The sequence below is a fragment of the Canis aureus genome, chromosome 8 (genome assembly GCF_053574225.1).
Source record: "Canis aureus isolate CA01 chromosome 8, VMU_Caureus_v.1.0, whole genome shotgun sequence".
Classification (NCBI taxonomy): Eukaryota; Metazoa; Chordata; class Mammalia; order Carnivora; family Canidae; genus Canis; species Canis aureus.
Genome location: NC_135618.1, coordinates 1,861,197 through 1,888,065, shown reverse-complemented (window position 1 = coordinate 1,888,065; position 26,869 = coordinate 1,861,197). Strand labels below are relative to the sequence as shown.

Below are 26,869 nucleotides of genomic sequence, written 5' to 3'. Positions count from 1 at the left end.
AGATGAAGTCATTGAGGATGGGGTCCTCATTATGGGATCAGTGCCCTTGTAAGAAGAGACACTAGAAAACTAGTCTCCTTCTCCTTCTCTGTCTCTCTTTCTTTTTGTATACACAAAGAAAAGGTTGTGTGAGCACACTGAAAGATGGTAGCTGCTTAGAAGCCAAAAGAGGAGACCTCAGAATGAAGTCTATCTTGTCACCACCTTGATCTTGGACTTCTCAGCCCCTAGAACTGTGATACATAAATTTATGTTGTTTATGCCATTGGTCTGTGAAAATCTAATTATGGCAGCCTGAGCAGACTCAGGGTATTAATATATTTGCAAATCAGTATAAAACATTTTTTCTTTTTAAACACTGGATATTTATTCATGTTATATCACTAATCCTCATACAAGTGAACATAAATAACAATGACTAAATGTCTTTTTAATTATCACTATTAATGACTATTGTAACTTATTGAAGGCTATCTACCACTAGGTGGTAGATAACCTCTAAGATGAATTATTATTTCCATTTCTCAGATAAGAAAACTGCAATTTTGAGATGTGAAGTGACATGTTAATGAGTAGAGGTCCATTAGTTAATGAGGGGAGAAGCCAGGATTGAATCGGTCTAGTTCCAAGGCTTGCAAACATTCCCCTCTGCCATACTGCTTGGGTACACAAAATGCAAGAGATTAAATATACTCAAGACATGATCCCAGACTTTATGGAGCTTAAATTCTAGTTGGTAAGACATGGCAAAATAATGGAAAAGTCATATAATGATACAAAAGATAGACAAGAAACTGATATAAGAAATGGAAAAATATTGCAACTTAGAGTGTTCCCTGACTTGTACGCAGAGTTCCCAAAACTTACTGTCCATGAAACTTATGTGTCATACCTGTTAAAATCCCAAGTTATAACTGTTTTGAGAATTCTAATTCAGAAAATGCTGGCCTAGTTTATAGGTGTACAAGAACTTTAATTTAAGGAAGCTGCGGTGGTCTGGGTGAGCAGAAGAGAAATTAAGTTGTAAAAACAGTAAACAAATCTCTTGAATCCAAATCCCCAAAATGCAAGTTAACTAAGTCAATAATTTTTTACTTTATCAAACTATTTTTTGAAAACATTCATTGAATGTGTAGCACTGTCTATTTATTAATACATTTAATCCTTATGTAATCCACAACATTCTTATGAGATAGGATCATAATTATAATTTCCATTGTATGAGGAAGGATTGAAGGCTCTGTTGTTACCCAACAGCAAATTAAAGAGCCAGGTTCTGAACCCGGAAGGTCTGGCTCCAGAGCCAGAGCAGCCACCCACTACGGTAAACTTCCTCCCTAAGGCAGCTTCATTTTAAACCAACATTTCTGGTAATTCTTGTGCAGGCACAATAGAGGAGGGTTTGAGAAGATAGTTAGCTGATAACTGAAAGCTGGATCTAGATAGTTGTTCTCAAATTTTAGCAGGCATCAGAGTCCCCTGGAGGGCTTGTTTACACGGATTCCAGGCCCAATGCCCACAGTTTCTCATTCAGTAGAGCTGGGATTGTCTCAGAATGTGCATTTCTAACAAGTTCCCAGTTGAAGCTGATGCTGCTGATCAGCCCATCACATGCTGACCCCAAACTTACTGTTTACCGCCAGTTTAGATGAGACTATAGAAAAGCCTGAATATTTGTGTTAAAGAATTTGGACTTTATTCAGTGAAGGGTGTGTGTGTCTGTGTCTTGTCTTTAATTTTTTGACTAATATAACATTACATGATAGAAAATTCAAAAACTGCAGAGAGTATATGATAAAAGCAAGTCTCCCTGTTTATTCTATTTATTCTATTCACAACCTCCTCCCTAGAGCGGTGTACATTTCTAATCTCTTACGTATCCTTTCATGATTAGAAAACAGAGGGAAAATGTTTTTTTAGCTTTAAGGTACCTAGAATAAAGTTCACTTATTTTCTTGTTATAACAGTTTAGTAAGTAGACTGCTGGAGTCGACTATCTAGGGTATTGACATCATAGAGGCTAAACACTGGATCCAAAAACTAGAGGGTTTTAGGTGTAGGCAGAGACTTTAAATGAGGAAATTAAGCGAACAGAGGGGTTAAATAACTTGTCCAAGTTCGCACAGTAAGTGGCATAGCCAGGGTTCATTCATACCCATGTTGTTCAACTCCAAAGCCAGTGCTCGTTGCATTATCCCTCAGGAATTTGAGGCTCAGTGAGAAGAAGGGGCTTACCAGCTTTGCTTAGATTTTCTGATTCCCAGTCCAACAGTCTTTCTGTTTGACCATACTCTATGAGGGAAGGACTTCCTAAGATTTCCATTCAGATATTTGAGTTTTTATTGCTTTTGACCAAGGTTACGAAGCTAAGAAGGAGAAGTATGCAGTTTCTCTTCCTATAGATGATCCTTTGTCTCTAGAGCAGTGGGATCCATTAAGTACCAAATATTATAAAACATGTGACTCAACTATCATATATATTAAGAGGCATCAGAGGTCAACTAACAGCTTAGCTTTGAAATCTGTTGACTTCTCTCAGCCTCTGTCTCTGTAACTGCTGATGGGAAAGGGGAGATCATAATACACATAGAATACTGTTAATGGGGGCTTTAACTAAATAACAATGTGTGTAAAGCACCAAACGTGGTATTTGGCACAATGTGAGCAAAAAAAAAAAATGTTATTTTTCATTGTACATTCAGTTCTTAGGGTGGCTGCAACTCCTAGGTACAAACTAAAATTCGACAACAAAAATGATCAATTTTACAAGTCATTTTGCACAAAACCTAGGGAATCCATTTCAACTGTGAAAAATGTTCAAAAATTAATTCTTCTAGCAATTTTTAATATTTGGACTATTAAAAATGACCAGAGACAATTCTAACATATTAAAACATTCTAAGACTAGAATGGGAGTATCACTACAGCTAGTCTTAACATTTCCAGGATTTTGGTGTCCAGAGTTTTAGGTAGACTATTTCATAATAAAATGCAGACTATTCTACTGTTTATAAAACACTTTTTGATGTGACATGGAATGCCATTAAATAAGATCATAATCAAATTTCACCTTTAGCCTTGCACTAAACTTCTGATCTATCAATTCTGAATTTCCTAAGAAAAACCAACCTATTGTTATTATCGTTATTGTTGTTATTCTTACTTCATACAGATTGCTTATTAAGGTATACTATAAAATTTTAGATAGTTTGTTTTTTGCCACATATGCAAATTCAAAACATTTGTATGCAGGTGCTACCTTACAGTGAGAACATAAGTTAGATAATGGCTCTCGTACTTTTACTATACAAAACATGATGGGATATAGAACAGATATCTTCAAACTTGATCTTAGGACCCCTTTACACTCTTAAAAATCATTGGTAACTCTAAAGAATGTGTGTTTATATTTTTTATATTTATCAATATCTACTATATTATAGATTAAAACAAGAGTTTTAAACATAATTATTACCTGTTAATAATAGTAAACCTATAAAATGTTAAATAACACATTTTTATTCAAAGTAACTATATTTTTCCCAAACAAAAACATTTAGTGTAAAAGATAACACTGTTTTTATTTTTGTAAATCTCTTCAATGTTTGGCTTAATAGATGGCACTGGATTTTCATATCTGCTTATGTGTTCAATCTGCTGTGACATAGTGTTTTGACTGAATTATATGTAACACAATCCAGCCCCCCACAGATATGTAGTTGAAGAAAAGAGGAATATTCCAATAGTTCTTTTGAATAATTGTGATTATTCTTTGATACTAAACCAAAACTCAACAAGTGGTAGTTTTTGAGGGGATAACTGCAATGTAAAATATGAAAGGATATCAATGAATTTCTTATTCTTCATGTCAATACATCACAATCAACTGGTCTATTTTGTATTTTGAATGGGTCTCTTACTCGTACCTGACCTTGTAACTCATGCATTGGTCATTTGGAAATACTACTTCACTGAGTTATATGGATTTTCCAGATGCTGACACATTTCATAATATAATATGAACAAATTACATTAATTTATATCACACTATAACACCAGAAAAGCCTGTAAGTTTTGGAAAGCTGTCAAGCTCACAGTGGCAGATAGGAATTTTCCAAAATTCCAATTTTTGCTTGATAGCTCAAATTTTACTGGCAGTGACAAATACTGTCAGTTGTTTTCCTGGAAGTGACAAGCTCACTTTGTTCATTTTTTGATGAAATGTCTTCCCAAAACCCAAGTTTAAATAACCAGTTTGTCAGTCATTCTTTTTCTTAAAGACAATTTTTTTTAGAGCTGCCTTAAGTTCACAGCAAAATTGAGAAGAAGGAATAGAGATTTCCCAAATGCTTCCCACTGGCTTCTGTTTGTTTGCTTTTTCACTATTTTTTTGTGTATGTTTTAGTTCATTCTTCTAATACTTCCCTTCTATTTTCCCTGAAACAATAATCAAAGGAAGATAATGGCATTTAAAAATATCTGAAAAAATGATCTTTTATGACTAGATTCTTAACCTCTATCCTTAGAAACCAGTAATCAACTTTTGAATTGAATAGGCCCATTTATCTTTGATGAATCTTTTTCATACTTTCAAAGACAAGTAATTTTATTAATTTTTAAAAATTAAAACGAAGACTATGTAAATGACCTAGCACCCAAATTCATTACATGCTAAAAAAGCAACTTTTCTTTGTGCATTTTTAGTTTATCAAACTTCTTTAATTTGTCTTCACAGATGTAGGGCAATTAGTTTATATGACTTTATATAAGAGGTGTGAACATAAGGGTCAAAATACCAATCATGGCCTTGGTAGAGATAAATGGAGTTGAATTTAGTTTACTTGAATATTGACCTAAAGAAGAAAATTAGTACCTAAGACTATAATTAGATAGGAAGAAGTTTTTAAAAGCATCAGACTGATAAAGATGATTAGTTTTATGTACCCCAAAAGAAAGTTAATTTCCCTCTCTATTGGAGAAAATGGGAGTAAATGTAGGGAGAAACATACTGCAATGGTATGGGCATTAAAATACTAAAAATAGTTAATATTTTTTAAAAAATTGAGATGTTTACTACTTTCCAAAATTTGAATATTGGAATTTGAATTTAGCCAAATTGTTCTGCTCTTTGGAAGCGAGATTTTTCCATATCAGTGGTTACTTGCCAATTTGGAGCAAGGGAGGGAGAGAGAAAAGGGTATGAGAAACCTTTGGGATTAAAGATTATGTCCACCATCTTGATCATGGTGATTATTTCATGGCTTTGTATCTACGTCAAAACTTATCAAATTGTAAACTTTAAATATGAATATTTTATTATATGTCAATTATACATATTGAATCTCACTTTGAAAAATGGCCAAGCCTTCCCCATCCCCCAAACATACCCAGATCTGTTAAATTATGGATTTATGTAATTTTTCACACTGACATGTGGGGCAGGATTCCTATAGAATGGCCTTACATAATTTTAGAATGAAGAGAGCATATTGATTTCTCCCTTGACACAAGTCATAAACAAAAGCATTTCAATGAAACATTGATAAAAATATATATTTCTTAAAGAACCATGAACCAAATGTTAGTGTCAACATAAAATTAGGAAGAGATTGTTCTCAAATAAATGTAATATATTGCATCCTTAAAAGGCAATGATGGCCTTTCATCCTGAAGCTTTCAAAAGTGCAAGCTAATAGTATAATGCTAAGCAAGATAAGTCAGAAAAAGAGAAATAGCATATGCTTTCTACTCAAGTTAGAATTTAAGAAACAAACAAACAAACAAACAAACACCAAGCTAAGGAAACCAAAAAGAGAGAGAGAGAGAAACCAAGAAACAGACTCTTAACTATAGAGAACAAACTGCTAGTTACCAGAGGGGACGTAGCTGGGGGGTGGATGGGTGAGATAGGTGACGGGGATTGAAGGGTGCACTTGTGTGACCAGCACTGAGTGATGTATGGAATTGTTGAATCACTATATTGTACACCTGAAACTAATATAACACTGTAGGTTTACTATACTGGAATTAAAATAAAAACCTAATAAGTTTTTTCAAAAATAACCACACAAAATTTGTAATAAAAGTTGAAAGAAACTCAATAAAATTTACTACAAAGTATAAAAAAATTCAATCTAACAAGATCTGCTGCATTTTCATTTGATTCATGTTTAGTATTTCATATTTATTTCTTTTCCCTTTTTCATTTTTTTTTCTTTTCTTTCAAATTTTTATTTGACTTCTAGTCAGTTAACATATAATGTAATACTGGTTTCGGGAGTAGAATTTAGTGATTCATCACTTACAAATAACACCCAGTGCTCATCACAAGTGCCCTCCTTAATACCCATCACCCATTAGTATTTCATGTTTAATGTTAGCATTGATACAACAGAATTTACATCTGCCATTTTAAAAAATGCAAACTAAACAGATGCCTATCTCTTCAGCTTCTAGAAATACATTAAACTTCTATGAATATCAGTTAGCAATAGCTATTATATTATTATAAATAACACTCACAGTACTATTATATAGTATTATTACTATAAACAATTACTAACAAAATGTAGAAATCACTTACAGTGTAATGGTAACATATACAAACTACAGAGCTTTATACAAACTGATTTGACTTCATAAGACATATTCAAGTGAATTTTGAGCTGCTCCTCGGTCAAAACCACCAAATTAATAGTATCTGGGAAATTACAGGCAATAACATAATTAAATATCCAGGTAATCCCTTTGCTCACCAATGAGTCATAGTTCTTTCTCATATTGTATAGTTAGGTGTCAGTGCAATGTTCAGATATAAACCTAAATTAAGATAGAAAATGTTTTGAAAAAAAATTGAACATATCCTTTTGTGTGGCTTAGCGGGGCCGACTGGTATGAAATTGTGTCACTTACTTTCCGATCGTGTTGGGTAGAATTGTAAGTTGATTGTCATCTACTTTGAGAGTAGTTAGTTTTTTCAACAGTCCTAAGAGAGAGAAGAAGGCTGATTAATACCTAGGAACAGATCTCTGACCGGACGTACAATATGAAAGAAAAAGAATCACTTGTGGCGACTATTTGTCATGCCACTTGGCTCTACTCTGCTAATACAAACTACAAATATATTTCTATGTAGTCCAGCTGCAAGACCTTCACTGGCATCAGTGGGAACTCAGGTACGTCAATGCAGACAGACCAACACAGGGCTGACAGCAACGCTACCGCATTTCCCTTATCTATTACGCTGCAAAGGGACCAGATGAACACTTTTAAGCCAGCTGTGATTTAATATTTAATTAACTCCTAAGCACTGATCACTAACATTCCTGTTGTGATACAAATTAAAAACAAATCTGAAGTGTACCTAATAATCAACAAATGGGGACTGAGGTGTTGCGCAATGCAGTGGTTATAATTACGGACTTGGAAAATTTCAACATATGACCTCATACTCTTTTCGTTACCATAAATCCCTGACTTGGATCAGCAAAAAGCACTAAAAACTTGCAATGTTAATATACTGAGTAGAAGTGGCCAAGAATTGGTTTCAACTATTTATATTTCACCGTCAGATTTATGCCTTCCATACCCTTACCGACTGCTCCATTCCCGGGGTTTTAATGAGTGATGGGCACAGAGTAACTGAAGAACGGCTTCCTTCATGGAGCCCCAGGGCAGTAGCTGTGTGGCCTAAACAGCCAACGTCCAAGGGCAAAGCTTGGTTAATTTTTTGTTTTATGTTGGAAATATGCATATACGCTGTAGGCTACTTGTTTTACAGAAAACTTGTTATTTTTTAAGAATTTTCAGGTTTTTTCTTTCTTTAATCCAACAGAGAGAAAGAGAAAAGTTGCTTTGCTGGATATAGTAGGTTTCGTGGTCAAATGTGTTTGGGAAATGCCACATGAAACCACACTAAACATACTTCTGTAACGAAGTTTTTCCAGGAGCTTTTCCTGTATCCGTGCAGCAGTGTGACCCCCAAGGTGACTGTGGAGCGAACGTGAGCATGCAGGGCGCCCTGTACAGCCAGCGATTCGTGAGCCTGCCCTGGGAAGCACTGCTGCAGATCACGCCCACCCACCTCCAGTGTTCTCAGGATTCCTTAAAGGCACAAAGTAAGTCAGAACGAGATGTGAGCTAAAACGTGATTATTGTACTTTGAATTCCAGCATGCTCCGCTACATGCTCTGTAGAAGCACCCAGAGTCTCCGCTCCCCCGGAGAGAAGGGTGCTAGTGGAAGGCAGCTGCTTGAGGAAATGTCTACACAACAGCAGAGCTTAACACGCCAGCCTGAGCCCCAGGATACGGGGCCGAAAGAGGGCACCGGGGAAAGAGGCGACTCTCCCGGGGTCCTTCATCCCCCAAGGGTGCTCACCCACTGCCGTGTTCATGTTTAAAGGGTGACTGCATTGCTTCAGCTTCTCTGCTGTGTATGTGAGAAATACCAGCCTTGGAAACACAAAAGAGCATGTTCATCGGTTGTGAAAAGAACACAGGGGGTGATGGATTACAGCCAACCTTTACGCCTTGGTGGCCCTTACCAAGCAGCTGCACCTGCCCACAGTGGAGCTAGGGGAGGGCTGACGGTCTCACCAGCCCGACTGGGTCCTGAGGAGTTTGGGGCTGGGTGACAGATGGCCTTTAAGACAATCACAGTGCCAGAGTCTGAAAGTAGTGGTGACAAGTCTTGAGGCACGCTAGGGACTAAAACCGAAAGGTTGATGCAACAATTTTTTGAAGGACGCAGGAGTGGCTCTGACCCCCCATGGAAGCTTCTGCAGCTTTAAAGGTGGAAGCCAGCTAGGTCTCTTTGCTTAGCTCCATGTCTGTGGATTTAAGGGAACCTTGCTCAATTGGGGTGCGGCTACTTTGTCACTCACGTATTCTATCCAAGGGGATGCTCTTTGGACACATTCTGGAGCTTCTGTAGCCACACGGATGTCCTTGGAGCAGAAAGAGGACCTCACCCTCACCTTCACTGCTCATGACTTCTCCCAGCAGATCATTCCTTTACTGCATTTCTGTACCATGTCTGCTTAGACTTTCCTCTTCTACCCTACAGGAATCGAAGGTATTGAACCCTGTTCCTTCCCGCTCTTTGTGCCCTTCCCTAATTCCCTACCTCTTTACCCGACTCTGCCAACGTAGAAGTACTGAAGGGAAAGAAAAAGGAGGCTTCTTACTGTGATTTCAGCTACTTATATATAAATGTGTAATAAGCAGCAATGTATGAAACGTTACTATGATTTGTTATAAAAAATAGCTTATGTTTACATGGCATTTACGTGTAGGCAATGGAATTTTGAAGCCAAATAGCTGTGTGCTCATCAAATTTAAGATGACAATGATAGCTAACATGAGCACTTACGATGTGCCAGGTACTGTTCCAAGCAATTTTGTATGTATGAATTCATTTATTGCTGAAAACAATCCAGGAGGCAGGTGGTCTGACTGCCCTACTTCATAGATGAAGAAATTGAGCACAGAGAGATTACGTAGCTGGTCTAAGGTCACAAAGCTAGCAAGATGGAAAAGCCAGAATTTGAACTCAGGTGACTCACTACTAAACCTGTGAATAAGATAAATCATTTTGGAAAGTAAAAAAAAAAAAATAATAATGAAAGCTCTATCTAGAAGAGTAAAAGAGCCCCTTTCATTTTCCCTGGAACCAGACAAGGAAAGAGACTCAGCATACGGGTTTTGTTGAGTGCATCACCCCATTCAAATACTTCACAGCTGCAGAGGAACTAACGTTGAGGGGAAGGAAGGAAAGATTTTAATTTTAGTTGCTATTTTCCATTATTAATTGACACTATGAAATTTCTTATCTTTACTGTTCTCCTAAATGTTGGTAGCCCGATGATGTCCAAATAAAGAAGACAAGAGGCAATTCCCCATCCAGTCAGAAGCAATCAATTCTTTTAGGGCCTTAGAACACAGCTCTGTCTCCTATCCAGACACTTCTCTTGACCCAAGAAAGGAATTTTTGGAGGAAAGTTAGCCATTTTGGAGGAAAGTTAGCCTCCCTATAATCAGGGAGTCAGGCAACTCTGCAGATGCACAAATGTAATTTTCTCTGAAAGGTCAATAGGGTCCAAAGAGACAGCCTGAGGAGTAAGCTGTTACAACAGAGTTACCGGCCTCATTTGAGAGCCATTCAGATTCTTAATGAAAGTGTTCAATACATAGGCCCACCTACCGATCCTGCCTGCTGCTCCTAGCCAACCACCCAGTCTGACCTTTTCTGTCACCCTCCATTCTGTCTGCCCCGCACCGCGAGAAGGCTGATTTCCTAGGCTGCTTTCTTGAAGGAAGATATTTTAAACAAATAATTATATCATCTTTTATTTCACTATGTACCATTTTCATTTCCAGGATTTCTAATTGTTTTTTTTTTCATAACCCCCTATTCTTAGTCAGTTTTTGTTTTATAAGTTCTTATTTTTATGAATGTTATTCTAACTTTTGTCTATTCGAGGATCTACACATACTTAAAAATCATTTTTTACATTGCTTGAGGACTTGGTAAATTATCCCATTTGGGTTTTTTGTTGTTAAAACATTAGTTTTCCTTTAGGATTTTTGTTTGCATGCTCATTCGTGAGGGTGAATGTTTTCTCCTTACCTATGCTCATCCCTCCCTGTCTGGCAGTTTTCTGGCTCCCTAACCCCGATCCCAGGTGTCTGGAGTTCAGAACCAGGGTTCACCTTAGGCGACATGAAGCTCTCAGCCCATGTGGATAGTGCAGATCCAGTCCGAACTAGCTGTGACTTGTCAGGGTTTTCAGCAGTGAATCTGTTATCTGTTCTTTCCAACACTAGGTCCATATAGTGGTTGTAGATTGTTCAGGCTCTCTTCACAGAAAAGGGGTTGTTGCCTCAATATCCTGTGCATTTGGACTCATCTGTTATGCTTATAGCACCTTTTTTTTTTTTTTCACTGCAGAAATGGAACTTACAGCTGCCACTGCTCTTTGTGGTCTGGAGCCCTTCAGGCCTAGGGTCATCTCTATATTCCCATTCTAGCTCAGGTTGAGGTAGATGATCATTCTTCTTAAGCATGGCTAAATTATCTTATTTGCTGAATATTTAAGAAACCCTCATTATAAACTAGGGATAGTTCATGGTACTGAGGAGGCAGTAAGGAACAAAATTATATTCTTCAAATATAAGTAATTTTTCTATTCTCTTTACATCTTTGAAGAGATACAGCTTGGCGATCGAGTGGGAGTACGAGGCATGTATCTTGAGTGGTTATCTTGACCAGATGGTCATCTCTGTCATCTTAAACCAAGGTTGCTCTTTTTAACCATTAGACTTCCTCACCTTCTACAACATAAAACAGTGTTTTCTAAACTTATGTTACTACAAGTTTCATCTAAGATGTTTAATAAAAACAAATCAGAGGACCTATCACAAACTTACTGAATCAGAATTTTCAGAGAAAGAGTCTGGAAATGTGTAAGTGTTCAATAATGCTCTCAGATAACTCTTCTAATGGAATGAGCTGGAAAATACTGTTATAAAGTATGTGATTATATAAATAAAAAAAAATTATCAAATCCAGATAGAAAGAAAACCTAGCCTGCTGTGTTAAAACTACTATATAAAGATCTATAACAAAATGGATTGGGTGCTTGACGCATATTAAGACCAATTCTCTGCTGTCATGAATCTTAACAGCATATAAAAGACAATATATCTGTTTTTAATAATAGAACCACAAAGAGATTTTATATTTATTATACTTCTTTGTCATTTCTAGATTATAGCAGTGTTATAATAGTATTGAAAATAGGAGATGGCAGGACCCTGTGGATAGAAGCTACTCTAATTCTATGGTGATAAAAGGAGATATGCATAGTTATAAAATCATTCTAAATATAAAAAATATACTTTTTATAATAATACTTTACAACTTAAAATATCTGAATTAAAAAAATCAATTTGGTACGATCATTTTAACAGGAGAGCCTTCTTGAATTTGTTAACTAGTGTTACCATTTCATTTTAAGATATTGGTAAACTACTATTTTTACATCTTGCATAATGAACTTGGTAATTTATTAGTATCAGTCAGGCTAACAGCATATTCCCTATAACTACTGACCAACTAGGACTAAGCCAAAAAAGACAATGATATATTTCATATAAACATTCATGAATATTCTCACCTATAGAGTCAGGCAACTGTTGCAACATATTGGATGACAGTAAGAGGTCCTCAAGGGCTTCACATCCAGAAATTTCCATGTCAACCGTTTCTATTCTGTTTTTTGACATATCCAGGTATACCAACATCTTTAACTTCCCTATAGACTTGATAACATTGCATAAACTCAGGGTTAGTTGAGAAACTTTCACAAGACATTTGAAAGTTATAAAAAGCACAACACTGTAAAACTTATTTTAAAAGCAGCTACAATAATAACAAGCATTGGCAGGAATGTAGAGAAATCGCAATCCTCGTACACTGCTAGCAGGAATTTAAAATTGTGCGGCCACTTTGAAAAACAGTTAGAAAATGTTGGAGTTTCTGTAGGACCCAGCAATCCCTAGGCATATACTCAAGAATGCAATATAAGCCCACACAAAATCGTAAATGTTCAAAGCAGTAGTATCCACAGTAGTCAAAAAATCGAACAATCCAAATGCCTTTCATTTGATGAATAGATAAACAAAATGTGGTATATCCTCATGTTGTAATATTATTTTGCAATAAATGCAAATATATGCTACAAAATGGATGAGCCTTCAAAACATATGCTGTGAAAGATGCCAGTAACAAAAAATCCACCTGCTGCATGATTCTATTTATATGAAACGTCCAGAATAAGCATCTCTATAGAGACAGAGAGTGGATTAGAGTTGCTGGAGGTTTGGGGAGAAGGGGACATGGGAGTGATTGGGACTGGCTTCAAGGTTTCTTCTGGGGATAATGGAAATGTTCTAAAATTAGATTGTGGTGATGGTTATTTAACCATGTGAATATTCTAAAAGCCACTAAATTGTATATTTTATTTTATTTTATTTTTTTAAATATTTATTTATTTATTTATTTATTTATTTATTTATTTATTTATCTACAATAGTCACGCAGGGAGAGAGAGAGAGAGAGGCAGAGACACAGGCAGAGGGAGAAGCAGGCTCCATGCACCGGGAGCCCGACGTGGGATTCGATCCCGGGTCTCCAGGATCGCGCCCTGGGTCAAAGGCAGGCGCCAAACCGCTGCGCCACCCAGGGATCCCTGAATTGTATATTTTAAATGAGTGAATTTTATGGTATGTGAAATATATCTCAATACAACAATCTCGACACTGCAGAAGAAATCAGCCAATCAATCAATCAATCAAAACAAAGATTGCCATGCCACCCAAGTAACATATGTTGACATGTGGATTCTTACAATTTCAAACACATAGAAAAAGGTTTTAAATCATGATTTGGACTTTATCCTACTAAACAGGTTCAATATTTTGTTCATTCAACAGTTCTTTTTGAGGATCTACTATGTGTCAGGGCTTGTGTTACACATGGAAGAACAATCATGAAGAAGTCAACTAAATATGATGAGAGACTTGTCATGATACAAAGTCTTTGATTCTTACAGAGCTCGTAGTAGTGGAGGAAACTGTCAAATAAACAAATAATTATGATTATTTATAATGATAGCAAGAAAAACTAGCATGTGTAGAATGCTGTAGAAGCACAGGGCTGCAAACTGCCTGGAAGACATAGCTTGTCAAGAAAAGGAGAACCTGCACCCGGAAGAGAAAATGACTCAGACACTCACAGCAAAATGTGAAAAATCATGGCATGTGTGAGGAAGAGTGGGAAATTTGATTTACAGCATTACAAGAAGCCAGGTGTTAAAAGGCCTTGTGCGTTATGTGAGGAGATGTAAATTCTACCAAACAGGCAAGGAAAGCTGCTCAAGGCTTTTAAGACAGAATGACACGATCAGATTTGTGCTTTAAAACACTGCCTTCAGGGAACTGTGGAGGAAAGATTCATGGTGGGAGTGGCGGAGACCCATCAGAAGGTTCTGGAAACATGGCAGCTGAGGAGATGAGCAGGACCTGAGTTAAGGCAGCAGATGTGAGCATGAAGAGCGGACAGGCTTGAGAAAACTTTAGAAGTGGGAGAATTAGATTCGCAAGTAACTGCTGAGGACAGGGAAGAACAAAGTCCTACCGTGAACAGGAATTACAGGGACTGCTTAGCTGGGACGTGCACCACGGGAGTCAGAGCAAGATGAAAGTCCTCATTTTCTTTCTCTTTCAGGGCATGTTTTGCAAATAAATGCCCCCCACACACCCGCGTTCAGTGGGTCATCTGTCCTTCTAACCTACCTGGGCACACTTTAATATACTGTCTCTAATTATTTGACAGAGGGAAATAAATAAGTCAATAAACTTATTATGCACACAAGCACACCCTCGGTACTGTGCTGAGTACCTTACATATATTATTCGATTTAATATTTCATATCCTGGCTGCTCCTAATGTGTTTTGCAGACCAGCAGCATTGGCACCGTCTGGAAGGCTGTCAGGAATGTGGATCTCAGATCCACTCCAGACCTACAGAATCAGAATCTGCACTTTAACACACATTACAAGTTAGTAATTATGTGATGTCACACACTGAGTTCCCTGGAAAGCAGAGACAAAGGGAAGCTTATGCGAGAATGTCCTTGGGATCAATACCAGTGGAAAAATAGAGGGAGAAAGGAAGCATGACTGGGCAGATGCAGAAGCCCAGCCGTGATGGGTCTTGAGGGAGTCTGCAGCTGGCTCTTCAGGGCTCACTAAGTTGGGACTGCCCTGTATTTGTCCCGAGGAAGACCGAGGAGCCAGACCTTTATCACCAGGCACTGGGTGGAAGTCTCCCAGAATAGGGATGTGACCCGGGTAGGGAGGTTCTGTTCAGCCGGAGCAGTTCCTGAAGAAGGTGGAGAGCTGCAAGTAGCATTCCCAGAAGCTTCAGGAATAGAGTCAGTTCTTCATTCCAAGAGGATGATGCATGCCAGCATCTACTACCAGTAACCTTCCAAGGTTACCCCATTAAGAAGGGTGCAGCTAAGATTCAAACTCACTTTTCTCAGATGACAGACTACAAAGCCTGTTGATTATATGGGCAGTTTCTGACCTCTAACTCCCTAATTAACCCAGCACACATCTGTAGCCCTGCTCCCTCCTGTCCTTCCTCATGGAGGCAGAGAATGCGAGCAAGCTCTTGGAGTAGATAAACAGTGGCTAAGCTAGGAAGAAGTACTTTGGGTGACTTAGGCCAGAGGGCTGAATTCCCCGCATGCCTGGAAATATGTCACTTGGAAAAATACTGTCACTCTACTTATAGATTCCCTCCCTAAGGAGCTATTACGCTACCATGGCTCATTCTTCCCTTCTGGTGAGCAAGAAAAGGATGATAGATGTGGTGTGTGTGTGTGTGTGTTTCTTTATCATGAGAAAATTTCTTTACTCTGAACCTCCTTCATTGTTATCTGTAGTGGAACTTAATATTTTGCTGTGAAGTTTCTAAACATCATTTTTAGAAGCAAAATAACACTTCGGTGTTTATTTTTGAGTCTTCTTAAACTCTCACTTTCAAACACCTTAGAAAGGCAACAGTAGCCTGGAGTGATAAAGGCCTTTGAAGTCCAATGTCTCAGAGTCCTTGGGGATATTGAATCTTGCTCCAACATCCTCGACATCGAGGAGTCTGTATGTGAGCAGTAGAAGCAAATGAAAAGAGTAGAAGCCATCACAAACAAAAGATATTGGAGTTTGTTTAAAATCAAATATAGACTCAATGCATTATTTAGTCACATTTTGAATGACTGATCTTAGAAGGACACTCATAGGACAGCTATGTGGAAGACTAATTTTTTCATCATTATCTACTTGCTTCCCTGATTTACAAAAAACAGAGTAGCAAAATGATAGCTCAGGCTTCCAAAAGTATTTTAGAAGTATATTAATGAAAATATACTTTGATACATGAACTAATAATAAGATGAACTTGTTTTTCTCCTGTGTCTTATGACACCAAATATTTAGGATTAATCATTCTGTGAAACTGATAGACATGGGCTAGCTAAAGGCTGCGTTCAACATTAGCTTGTCAAAAACATGTGTTTCCAGGTACTTGCATAGCAGCTATTTGCTAACACAGACATTCAGAAAGCCATGCCTCTTTATGGCAAGGAGATGGGGGTTCCCACAAGGAATAGAGCAAAATATGAAACTCAAGTGTACTAACATGAGAAATGTCCTTAAAGCACCGTATGAGAAAAATCTACTCTTGAAACAGGCAAAGTAGGCAGCATTATCTGTTTCGTGGACAATTTCATCACTACTTTTCCATTTAGATAATAAGGTTACTAAGGAGTTTGAGGTCTGAGTTGATTTTCAAGGTTGGATTTTGGGAATGTAATGCCTACAAAAAGTAAGATCAACGTAATTCTCATCTGTGCCTTCTGCTGATTCTAAAGCAGCAGCATTTTGGAACATCATAGTGAACAGCAGCCTCTGGTGCTGGTTTCAATGATCACCGTCTACCTGAGGCATGACCTTGAGCCAGTTACTTAAATTAACTCTTTCTGTTTTAGTTTCCTCATCCATAATATAGGGATGGTAATAAATCCTACTTCATAGGATCGTTATGAGGATTCAGTGAGCAAGTATTTGTAAAACACCTAGCATTTATCATGAGTGAGGCATTATCTAGGTGATTTTTAATTAATAAACATATTTAAGCGGCAGGTGTATTTTCCAACTAGACATACACCCTGATTCCTCAATCTGCACAGGGAATTGATGAGTATCTTACCTGTGTTGCCCCAAGATCTGTACATACCCTTAATATGGCACAGATCAGGCTCTACTCTGTAGTGGAATCTAGATCTCTCTCTCTTATTATGGATGAGCTCCTCAAACAAATATATTCAAGGTCATTGGTTATATTATCTTTGTAACCCTAACATTAACATAGTTTTTGGTTCATAGAGGCATATTTGTAAACGGTTTTTGAATAAATCAATATATAAAGGATGTGCACGCTTTTTTGTTTTGTGTCTATGATGACAGTATAAATGTATTCTTTTGATAAGAGAAGAAAGTATTTTTTTCCTTAATCTTTTGCCAGATTTTCTCCTTTATGTGGCTTCATGCTTGTTCAAAAGAGAAAAACTTCTTGTTCTCGTTGCTTTTGCAATCATTCTAAGGAGTTTTTAATGTCAGGTCAAAAGAAGAATAAGACTGGCTTTGGGAACACATATCTAAATCTCAGTGGCTGAGGAGTTATTACAAATCCAGCTGTCCTGTCTACTTAGTTCAATGCCCAATGCAAGGGGTTTGAAATTGGCTATTACCAATAGGAACATTGTGGTAGAGGGGTGTGTGTGTGTGTGTGTGTGTGTGTGTACATACTTGAGTGCATGTGTTATGAGTGGCAAGACGCAGTGTTTTACAAAGCCCTTCTTTCACTGAATGGAAAAGGTAGGAGTGTTCACACTCAATGAATTGACCAGTAAATCCCTCTTGGAAGATATTACTGGATTGTCTATCTGTTAAAAAAAAATGGATTCTAGTTTGACTTTCTTTTTTAACATTTTGTAATTTACCCTTATCATTTCCAAAAATTCAGATGTATTCAATTGGAAATTACCAAAATTGAGAGAAAGATTTTTATTTTGTGGAAGAGCTTTAACAATGTAAGCGGAAACAATCATCTAGTTACCTATAGGAATAAGTTTGATTTTGCAAAAATAAGACTTGGACTTTATACGTAGCATTTTCTTTTTCTATCTATAACAATATAAATTTCTCAGCTTTTAAAAATCAGTATGTAGAGAGATGAAAATGTAATCCTAAAAGAACAAGAGAAATCTTTCATACATTTTATATACCTACACCATTTACAGAAGGTATGTGAAATAAAGAAAAAAAAGCTATGAAAAACACTTGGTGTCCAAAAAATGCTCTTCTTTGAAAGGCAATCACTGAGATTTACAAATGAAGATTATCATTAATTACAATAAATATATAACAGATGCTAGACCACATGGCATAATAAAAACTTACATACCCCAGGTAGCACTTGCAATGCATTATTATCCATCCACAACTCCCTTAAATTTTGTATCTGATCCAGAACTTCAGGCTGGGAGAGAGATAGGGAGAAAGACAATCAAATTAGTTTTTTTCTTAGCACAGTATAAGTGTAATTTCTTGAATCTGGAAACTTTATTTGTCAATCTAGTGTTAAGCCTCTAGGAAGTTCTCAGTTTAACCCAACCTCCATCAAAACTGGTAGTCCCTGAGGTAGCCAGCCTAGAACTGACCTGGAAACAATCACAACAACAATAATAAAAATTAAAATCTATTACGCTCTCTTAACAGCCTACAGTCATCCTTTATAGCATTTATCATACTCTAATTACTCAATGTGTCTGTCTTCTTCACTAGAATACAAGCTTTTGAAGGGCAAGGCAATGTTTGTTTTTTAATCACTATTCCTCATATCCCTTATATTTGCCTCGGTACTTGGCACGCAGTAGGTTTTTATTATGTGTGTGTAGTAGAGCCTTACACACACCCTCCCCATAGGCATCACATTACCGTGATATGATAATAGTACGAATTGGACCCACTCATTTCTTATCCCTTCATTTACTCGGCAGATTATTATTGGTTGAACAGTGGATGCCCTGTATGTGAAAAGCATACTGTAGAGTCCACAGTTATTCAAACCCAGTTCCTGCCTTGAAGTAGCTGATGATCTAATTGAAGAGACAAATACATATAAACAACTGAAACAGAAGGTAGCATACGAGAGAAGAGAATAATGTAGAGAAGATCAGAGAAAGGAGAGAGAGAACACGATTAGGGTGTAACACATGGTGCACAATGAAATACTCTAATTCCCTAAGTTGAAGTTGTCTCTAAATTCCACTTTGTGGGCAGCAAACTATATAGAGAGGATAGAGGAAGCTATTGCCACCAGCATCATCTCTTGATTTGTGATGACCTTTTTCTGATTTCTCTCCAAAAATTATCCCATTCGGGACCTTAAGGCCACCTGCTTCCCTTGAAGTTGACTCCTTTTAGCCACTCTAGGGAAGTGAGGAAGGCCTGTATTCACCTGGCCACAGGGGTTGGCTCAAGGATGGAAACTGGAGCCATTCAGAACAGATGAGAAGCAATGTTTCTTTCACTGAGACTTCAGGGGAAGAGACTCTTGGTCTTCCCTGCTGAATTAGCAACTGGAAGGATACAGCTCTGGGAGCTTCAGGCATGAAAAAAAAAAAAAAAAAAACAGGGAAGAGCTTGTTTGAGTTAAAAGATGGAACCTGATGACATACTGGGCTGAAATTAAGCCATGCCTGAAGTCAGATGTTTCCTCTCTTTCAACTGCAAAAAAAAAAATTATCACTGAAACAAGATACTACCATAGTTCAATAAAATTTGAGACCTAATTAGGAAAACCAGTGTATTTTATAGAAAAATAGTGGAAAAGAATCAAATTGTTTCTATGTAATGATGAGAATATTGGTAATTGTGAGGCAGCAGGAGTTACATACAAACATCCGACACATTAGTAGGGCTGCAGAGACTGCGCGACTACCTTGGAGAGAGCCTCTGATGCCTTTGGACTGCAACTGCAGTGGAACATGGTACTGTTCTTTGGAGAAGTTTCATTTATAACAAGAATCAAAATCTAAAGTTAGATCATGGCATTCAGCTGTGGACTCAGAGGCATGTGTAAGTGTGGAAGATTTCTTTTGTGTGTAGGAAAATATTCTCACTTTTACTTAGATCGACAGGGAACAGGCAGTGAAATACTCTACCTGTATGTTAAGCCGGGCAAGGGTGGAAAACATGAATCAAATGTAGGAAGCACAGTCTAGCATGCAGAAGCTTGGAGGCAGAGGGATGGCTCGGAACAGTCAGGGCAGTTGGAAAATATCAGTCGCATGGTGCAGATTTTCCTATGCCTAGGCATCATGCAGACTTTAGAAAAAGGGAGGGTTGCATACTGGTAACTTCAATACAACCTCATCTTTGCAATAAGACAGACACTAATTTACAAATTTGGATCAATGAGCATCACTCAAGATAAACTTGATTGTGCTGTGGTAACAAATTAATCCTGAAATCTCAGGGGCTTAACACCAGATAGGCTTCCTTCCCATTCCCATTACATGTCCAGTGTCATAAAGGGATAAGTAAATTATTAAAGTACTTTTATCCATTCTTGTCATTCTTTTCTTTTATATGATGTCACTGTGTGGCATGGACAGTAGTGTTCAAATATTCCATGAATCTCCCTTATATCTCCCAGCCATTCTTGAACATAGGTCCAGGCCTTATAAACAGCTCTAGATGAGGAGAGCTGCCCCCACAGTCTTTTGTTGTTGTCATCTCAAGACTTCCAGAAGAGCAGGAGCCCCCACAGTCTTTTGTTGTTGCCATCTCAAGACTTCCAGAAGAGCAGGAGCAGAGAAGAGAGTGTAGAAAACTGGGCACTACTCTTAAAAATCTCAGAGTAGATGTGACACATATCACCTCTGCTTATAGCTCCTCATCTAGAGCTGTTTATAAGGCCTGGACCTACGTTCAAGAACGGCTGGGAGATATAAGGGAGATTCATGGAATATTTGAACACTACTGTCCATGCCACACAGTGACATCATATAAAAGAAAAGAATGACAAGAATGGATAAAAGTACTTTAATAATTTACTTATCCCTTTATTCTGTAAGTACTTATTAAACACCTCCGAAATTCCAGGCCTAACACTGATGCATGGTGTAGTCTAAACTGATGGTCTATTTCTAGGCAAACACACAAAAGGTAAATATATGGTATAATGGGAATATAAGGAAAGGGGGACCTATATGCCCTAATTATGAGGAAGCCACATAAGTATTCACGAGAGGGAGTTGGTCAGTAGAGAGGAGAGGACAGGAAGCACATTTTAGCCAGACGCATAGGGGAGAAATAGTATAGATGTATGAATGGCAACAGGCAGTTTGCTTTACTGGCATGTCAAGTTTGAAACAGAGTGAGTAGCAGAAAATGAGGCTAACAGAAGAGGGCGGGGTCTATGAAGTCCTCATATTTTGTTAGGGAGATAGAGATTATTATATGGGTAAAGGGACATCACCAACTATTTAAAAAATATTTTTAATAAGAAGTGATAGTGGAAAAAAGAAAAGAAAAAAACAAGAAAATTTAATAGGGCTAATAATGAAAGAGGTAATGAGGAATAAAGAGAAGAAGTTGGATTCAGGAAACATTTAGAAGATGAAAACAGTAGGATTTGGTGACTTGATATAAGGTGAGAGTGGGGGTCATGCATGTCCTCCAGTTTCCCAGCACCTGGTGGTGCCACCAATGGAGATGCAGAGAATATTGAGGTAGAAACAGACATGTGGGGAGACTGATTTCAGTTTTGACTATGATTAGCTTTAGGTTCCTGTGAGACACAGGTGGAAATGTCCAGGAACCGTTTAACTACTAAAATCTGAAGCTGAGGGAATAGGTCTGAGCTAAGGATACAACTTAGGTGTTTGTGGAGGTAGAAACACATGTGGACAAGTTCCCTACATGGGAACGTGAGGGAATCAGAGGCGCAGCTGAATGAGAGAGGAACCCTGAGGAACACTAACGTTTGAGAGCTACACACAGGAAGAGCAGACTCAGAAGAAGGCAAGGAGGAACAGAGTCCAGGAGAGTAAGGGGTTACTAAAGTCCAATAAATAGAGTTGTATTAAGAATAACGGAGTGAATAAGAGTATCGTTTACAGCAGAGGCATCCAGTGAAATAAGAGACTGAAGATGTCCACTCAGTTTTGGAAATATTAGTATGCTGGTAACCTTGGTGATAGAAATCGAGGGGCTAGGAAGAAATTGAGGAAGTCAAGCTGATAAGAAGACACTAGTAGGAAGGGACAGATTGAAGACAGAGAAAATGCTATAGAACTAATGGAGTAAATTCTAAGAGGTGATAAATAAGAAGAAACCGATAGCACAAAAAGAGAAGCTGGCCTTGAATAGAAGTAGGATACCTCTTTCACTGAGACTCAAGGGAAGATGGTAAGGATGGTGTGGTTGTAGGTGAACCCTATGGGGGGAAGAAGTGGGGAGAGGGCATGTCTGAAAGTCTCAAAGTTTCTTGATGAAGTAGGGAGCAAGATAATCTGTTGAACAGGAGGGGTCAAGAATTTTCTATATGTAGAGCACCTGGGCAGAATGGCACATACTAGCAGAGTTTGAGGGGAGTCAAAGAAGAAGCTAGGGGCAACCAAAGGAGCTCTATCAATAATAATTATTTTAACTTTTTAGGGGCTAGGTGGGGGACTGACAGTCTAGGAAAAACAGAAGAAGCAAGAGATTTCAGTTTTCCATGAGGTCAGCGAGGAATGCAGGAGATGTGAGGGATTGAGAGAACTAGGAGGATGAAAAGTTCGTATGAGAGCAGAAGTTAGGAGTGTAAGATTTCTGAAGTGGTTCCAGGCATTGACAGACTTGACGCTGGAACTCTGGGTAGTATGAAATCTTGGTGTGTGGGCAGGGCAGGATGCTGTGGGAATTGGTCTCTAAAAATTTGGGTAGACTTTCATGCACTGCATAACATGTTCCCTTGGCTGTGGCAGAGAAGGTGGCAGATAAGGCTGACCAATTATACCCGTCAAATATCTCTCACACTGGGTTCTCCTGGGAACCCTAGACATCCATGACTACTTCGAAAGGGATGACTAATTCCAACTTATATTTCTACTTTATTTCAAAGGTTCTCATTTAATGTATTTAATAACATAATAAGGTAATAATAGTCCTACTTTATGGGTGAAAAATAGGATAATCATTTCTTGGGGAAAATGAGAATGATTTTATGAGGGTTGCATAACTGCAGCTGGGACCGTTCCTCAGGTCTTCTGGCTCCAAAGATGACATCATGTTACAGCTTAAGACTGAAATTCTGAAATAACGAAGAATGCTGGTGATCACAGATGCCCAATAAAGAAAGTAAAGCATATGCTAGATTTCAAAAAAAAAAGATAATATGTTTATTACTGGATATTATAATAAAATGTGCCACAGAAGAAATTTCAGCTAGTTCCTAATAACATCAGAGAGAAAATATATTTAGTAGATCAATACATGACCTCGTTGAAACAAAAACCATAACATGAAGATGATGCAATGGCATTTCATGATCAATAAACAATCTTAAGTGGGTCTTTGAACTGAACTAAATGACCTGCACCACCCAACCTCACACATAAATTGCCTTTTTTCATACTACAGGTCTTCCGTGATTTACGATGGGGTTACTACTGATAAAGCCATCATAAGTTGAACATATTCATATCAAAAGTGCATTTAATACACCTAATCTATTGAGCATCATTGCTTAGCCTGGCCCACCGTAACCATGCTCAGAACACTTACATTCACATGCAGTTGGGCAAAATTATCTGATGCAAAGCCTATTTTATAGTAAAGTGTTAAATGTCTCATATAATTTATTGAGTACCGTATTGAAAGCAAGCAACAAAATGGTTGTAAACGTATCGGTTGTTTACCCTGGTGTCCCCCCTGGCTGACTGGGAGTCCCTCCTCCCTGTTGCTGCCCAGCACGGCCAAACAGCATCCCACTGCATATTGCTAGTCGTATGACCAAAATTCAAATTTTGAAGTCTAGTTTCTATTGAATGTGTACCGTTTTTGTGTTATTGTGAAGTTGAAGAATCATATGTCAAGCCACAGTTAAGCCAAGGATCATCTGTACTTGTTGTCATAGCAAAGTCAATTGTGTCCATTAAAAATGAATGAGTTTACTTATAAGAATGGCTTCGGGTATTCAATACTGATGAAGGTGTGTGAGCACAAAGTGCTTTGAGGATTATAGGTTAGCATAGTCTTCTAAGGAAAACGTTTCCAAATATGTTTCTCATGTCTTAAAAATATTCACATCTGCTTTCAGGCAACTAGCCTTACTCAGATGCTCTGAAATATAGAAAATTCTTACTGTAGAAAAATTTCACTGAAGAATAATATAATAAAATATTATAATATAATATTTATATACAATTTATATACAATATAATTATTGATATATTAAAAATTTCACTGATATAATTGATATATTAAAAAGTTAGTCACAGTCTAAATAAATAATAGCTTAAGGGAACATATAACCAAATAATGATAAAATCTTTTGTTGTTATAGTATATAACAATGAAAGTGAATTATCTATACTTTTAAGTGTGCTGATGGAAAGATCTTGCAGACATAAATGATAAAATAGGCATAAAAATTCATATAGCACAAGTTGATTTCTAAAAATTATAAAACAATGCTATATATATAACATATACATATATGTATTTTATACATACATGTATGTATGTATATACATATATATGCAATTAAAATAGGAATATATGGAATAGAAGCACACCAAATTCAAAGTTATAATTGTGCTGTGATAGGAACAAGACCAGGAGGGACCAGCATAAAAGACTTCCATTTGAGCTACAGTGTTTTATTTCTTTCAAAAAAAGATTGAACTCAAATACAAAAAATAGTTAACTTGTTCATTTTGGTTAGTAGGAATTTAACATATTTCTTTAAAATTTTTATATTTTATATTTTATAAAATATATTTTAACATATTATATTATAATGTAAATATTAAATGCATATTTAATAGGAAATATTTATATATTTTATAAAAATATACTTTTATGTTTTTACTTTTTTAAGAGTCAGAAAAATATCAGAGGAAACTACATCAAAATATTAATTTAAAAATATCAATGGTGAGATTATGAGCGATTAAAATTTTGTCTACATTTTTTCTATAATTTCCAAATTTTCTATAGTATATAGGCATTACTTTAATAATAAAAAATAGAGAATATTTTATTCTAAATTTATACCCACCTAAACCACTTTAGAATTCTTTCTGAAGTGACCTTACTTTGATTGCTAAAATGGTCTAAGAAAATGATTACATCAGCATGAACATGAACGGAACATATATTTTGCATGACTGCAACAAACTGCAATAACTCCTGTCATGTATATACAATTTTAGGCTGTTCTATTGATTTGGATATATGTGTTACTTTTATTCCACTAAATTACATGATAGAGTTTGACTATATTTATTTATACCTCTATTAAGTTTTTTCTTCCGTGAGGTTAAGAGAAATATTTACCGAAGAGCATAACATGTGACATGTATCTAATTTTGTCAAAATTAAACCAGGAAACCTTAAAATTTTAAACTTTAGGAAAAGAACTTTAGAGGGTGCCTGGGGGGGGTTCGGTCGGTTGGGCATCTGACTCTTGATCTCAGGTCAGGTCTTGATCTCAGGGTCATGAGTTCAGGCCCCATGTTGGGTAAGGAGCCTACTTAAAAATAAACAAATTAAAATTAAGAAAAGAAAAAGAACTTTAAATTTTAAGTGTCTTAAAGTTGAGATGATCTGATGATATAATAATAACATCTTGTTATTCCCAGACACTGCAGAAACTAGAAGGCAGCAGGATGGAATCTATTTCAAAATGCAGATAAATAAAAGTCTTTTTTTCTGAAATCAACAAATGTAAAATATCAAATGCAAGTCTGAAAAATCATATTCTCTAACCAAAGTGATATAATTATGATATTTCATTGAGATATTTCAGTTACTATATTTTTTCTAAAGTTTGAGATTGATACTTCAAATTATCATTATTTTATGTTTGCCCTCTTTGATAATTTTTAGAGTTTGCAATTTGCCAAGGAACCAAGGTTACATTCTAAGAAACTTTCTCCCGTTTCTCATTAAATTTTTTTATTTAATAATATGCTTGGTGTGCTACAGACCGTTAGCTCTCATAACTGGGAAACTTTCCATTCATGCATTTCACAGTGCACAGCTGAAACCCTTTCTGATACACAAAATTGGATGATTAAAATTGTTCTGCTCTGATGGCCAGCCGACTTGTTCATTCTCTCAATTGTTCTGTCCTACACACCTTGAGACCATTTAACTTCTTCAGTTAATTTCTTTGGAGATGAAACGGTTAGCTCCAGAGGGTCTCGGCCTATTTCCACTTTACGTTAGTTTTATGTTTCCCAATTTTATTTCAGACGCCATTCCCACAAAAATGTTCATATATTAAAACTTTACTTTTAATTTAATTACTGCAATTAGTTAACATTTAAGAAAATATTTTTACATGCCAGAAATTATTGAATGAATAAATAAACAGGTATTCTTAACAATTAACAATAAGATGCACTGCTGAAATAACTGTGATTAATTTATAATTAATTGAAACACTTTCAGCCATAAAGTGTAATGAATATTTTAATATGAATATGGATATGAACATAATATGTTCCATTTGAGTATGGTTGAGTATGAGTATGTTGACGGCACACAGGAAAAAAATCTACAGAAGACATGATGTTGAGAGGGAGAGACAATACATGAAATGACTGAATTAGTCTCCAAAAGGATCTGAAAACGTTAGAACACTGGACAGCTCTAATTATGTGAAGTTTAATAGGGACAAACATAAAATCCTGCCATATGTTTCCCAAACCAATTATACACATATACATTAGAGGCAGAAGTAAATGTGAAGAAAATTGAGGATTTAAGTCAAGAGTAAGCTCAGTGTTGACTAATTCATTTGCTCAGAGTTGCCTTCATTTGGTCCATAGATACTGCCTGCCCCACGCACAGAAGACATTAAGGTGATCTTTGGGAATATGATTCAGACTGTGAAGGGCTGTCCCAAGATCTTTTCTATCAACGTCCTGTTCTATATGCAACCATCAGCCACAGAAGGA

General features: G+C 36.9%; 1 protein-coding gene across 9 annotated transcripts in view; it reads right to left on the bottom strand.

Annotated features, from left to right (window-relative positions):
• LRRC7 (leucine rich repeat containing 7) overlaps window positions 1-26,869 on the bottom strand; it is a 495,471-nt gene that overhangs the window by 115,464 nt on the left and 353,138 nt on the right. For all 9 annotated transcript variants that reach the window (XR_013384059.1, XM_077904997.1, XM_077904996.1 and 6 more), the window contains 3 exons: window positions 18,094-18,168; window positions 12,178-12,322; window positions 6,913-6,985 (listed from right to left, as the gene is read on the bottom strand). Coding sequence is in view for 8 of the 9 variants with exons in the window: in XM_077904997.1 (XP_077761123.1) it covers window positions 6,913-6,985; window positions 12,178-12,322; window positions 18,094-18,168 (293 nt within the window). In the remaining variant the exon portion in view is untranslated. The remainder of the gene's footprint in view (window positions 1-6,912; window positions 6,986-12,177; window positions 12,323-18,093; window positions 18,169-26,869) is intronic.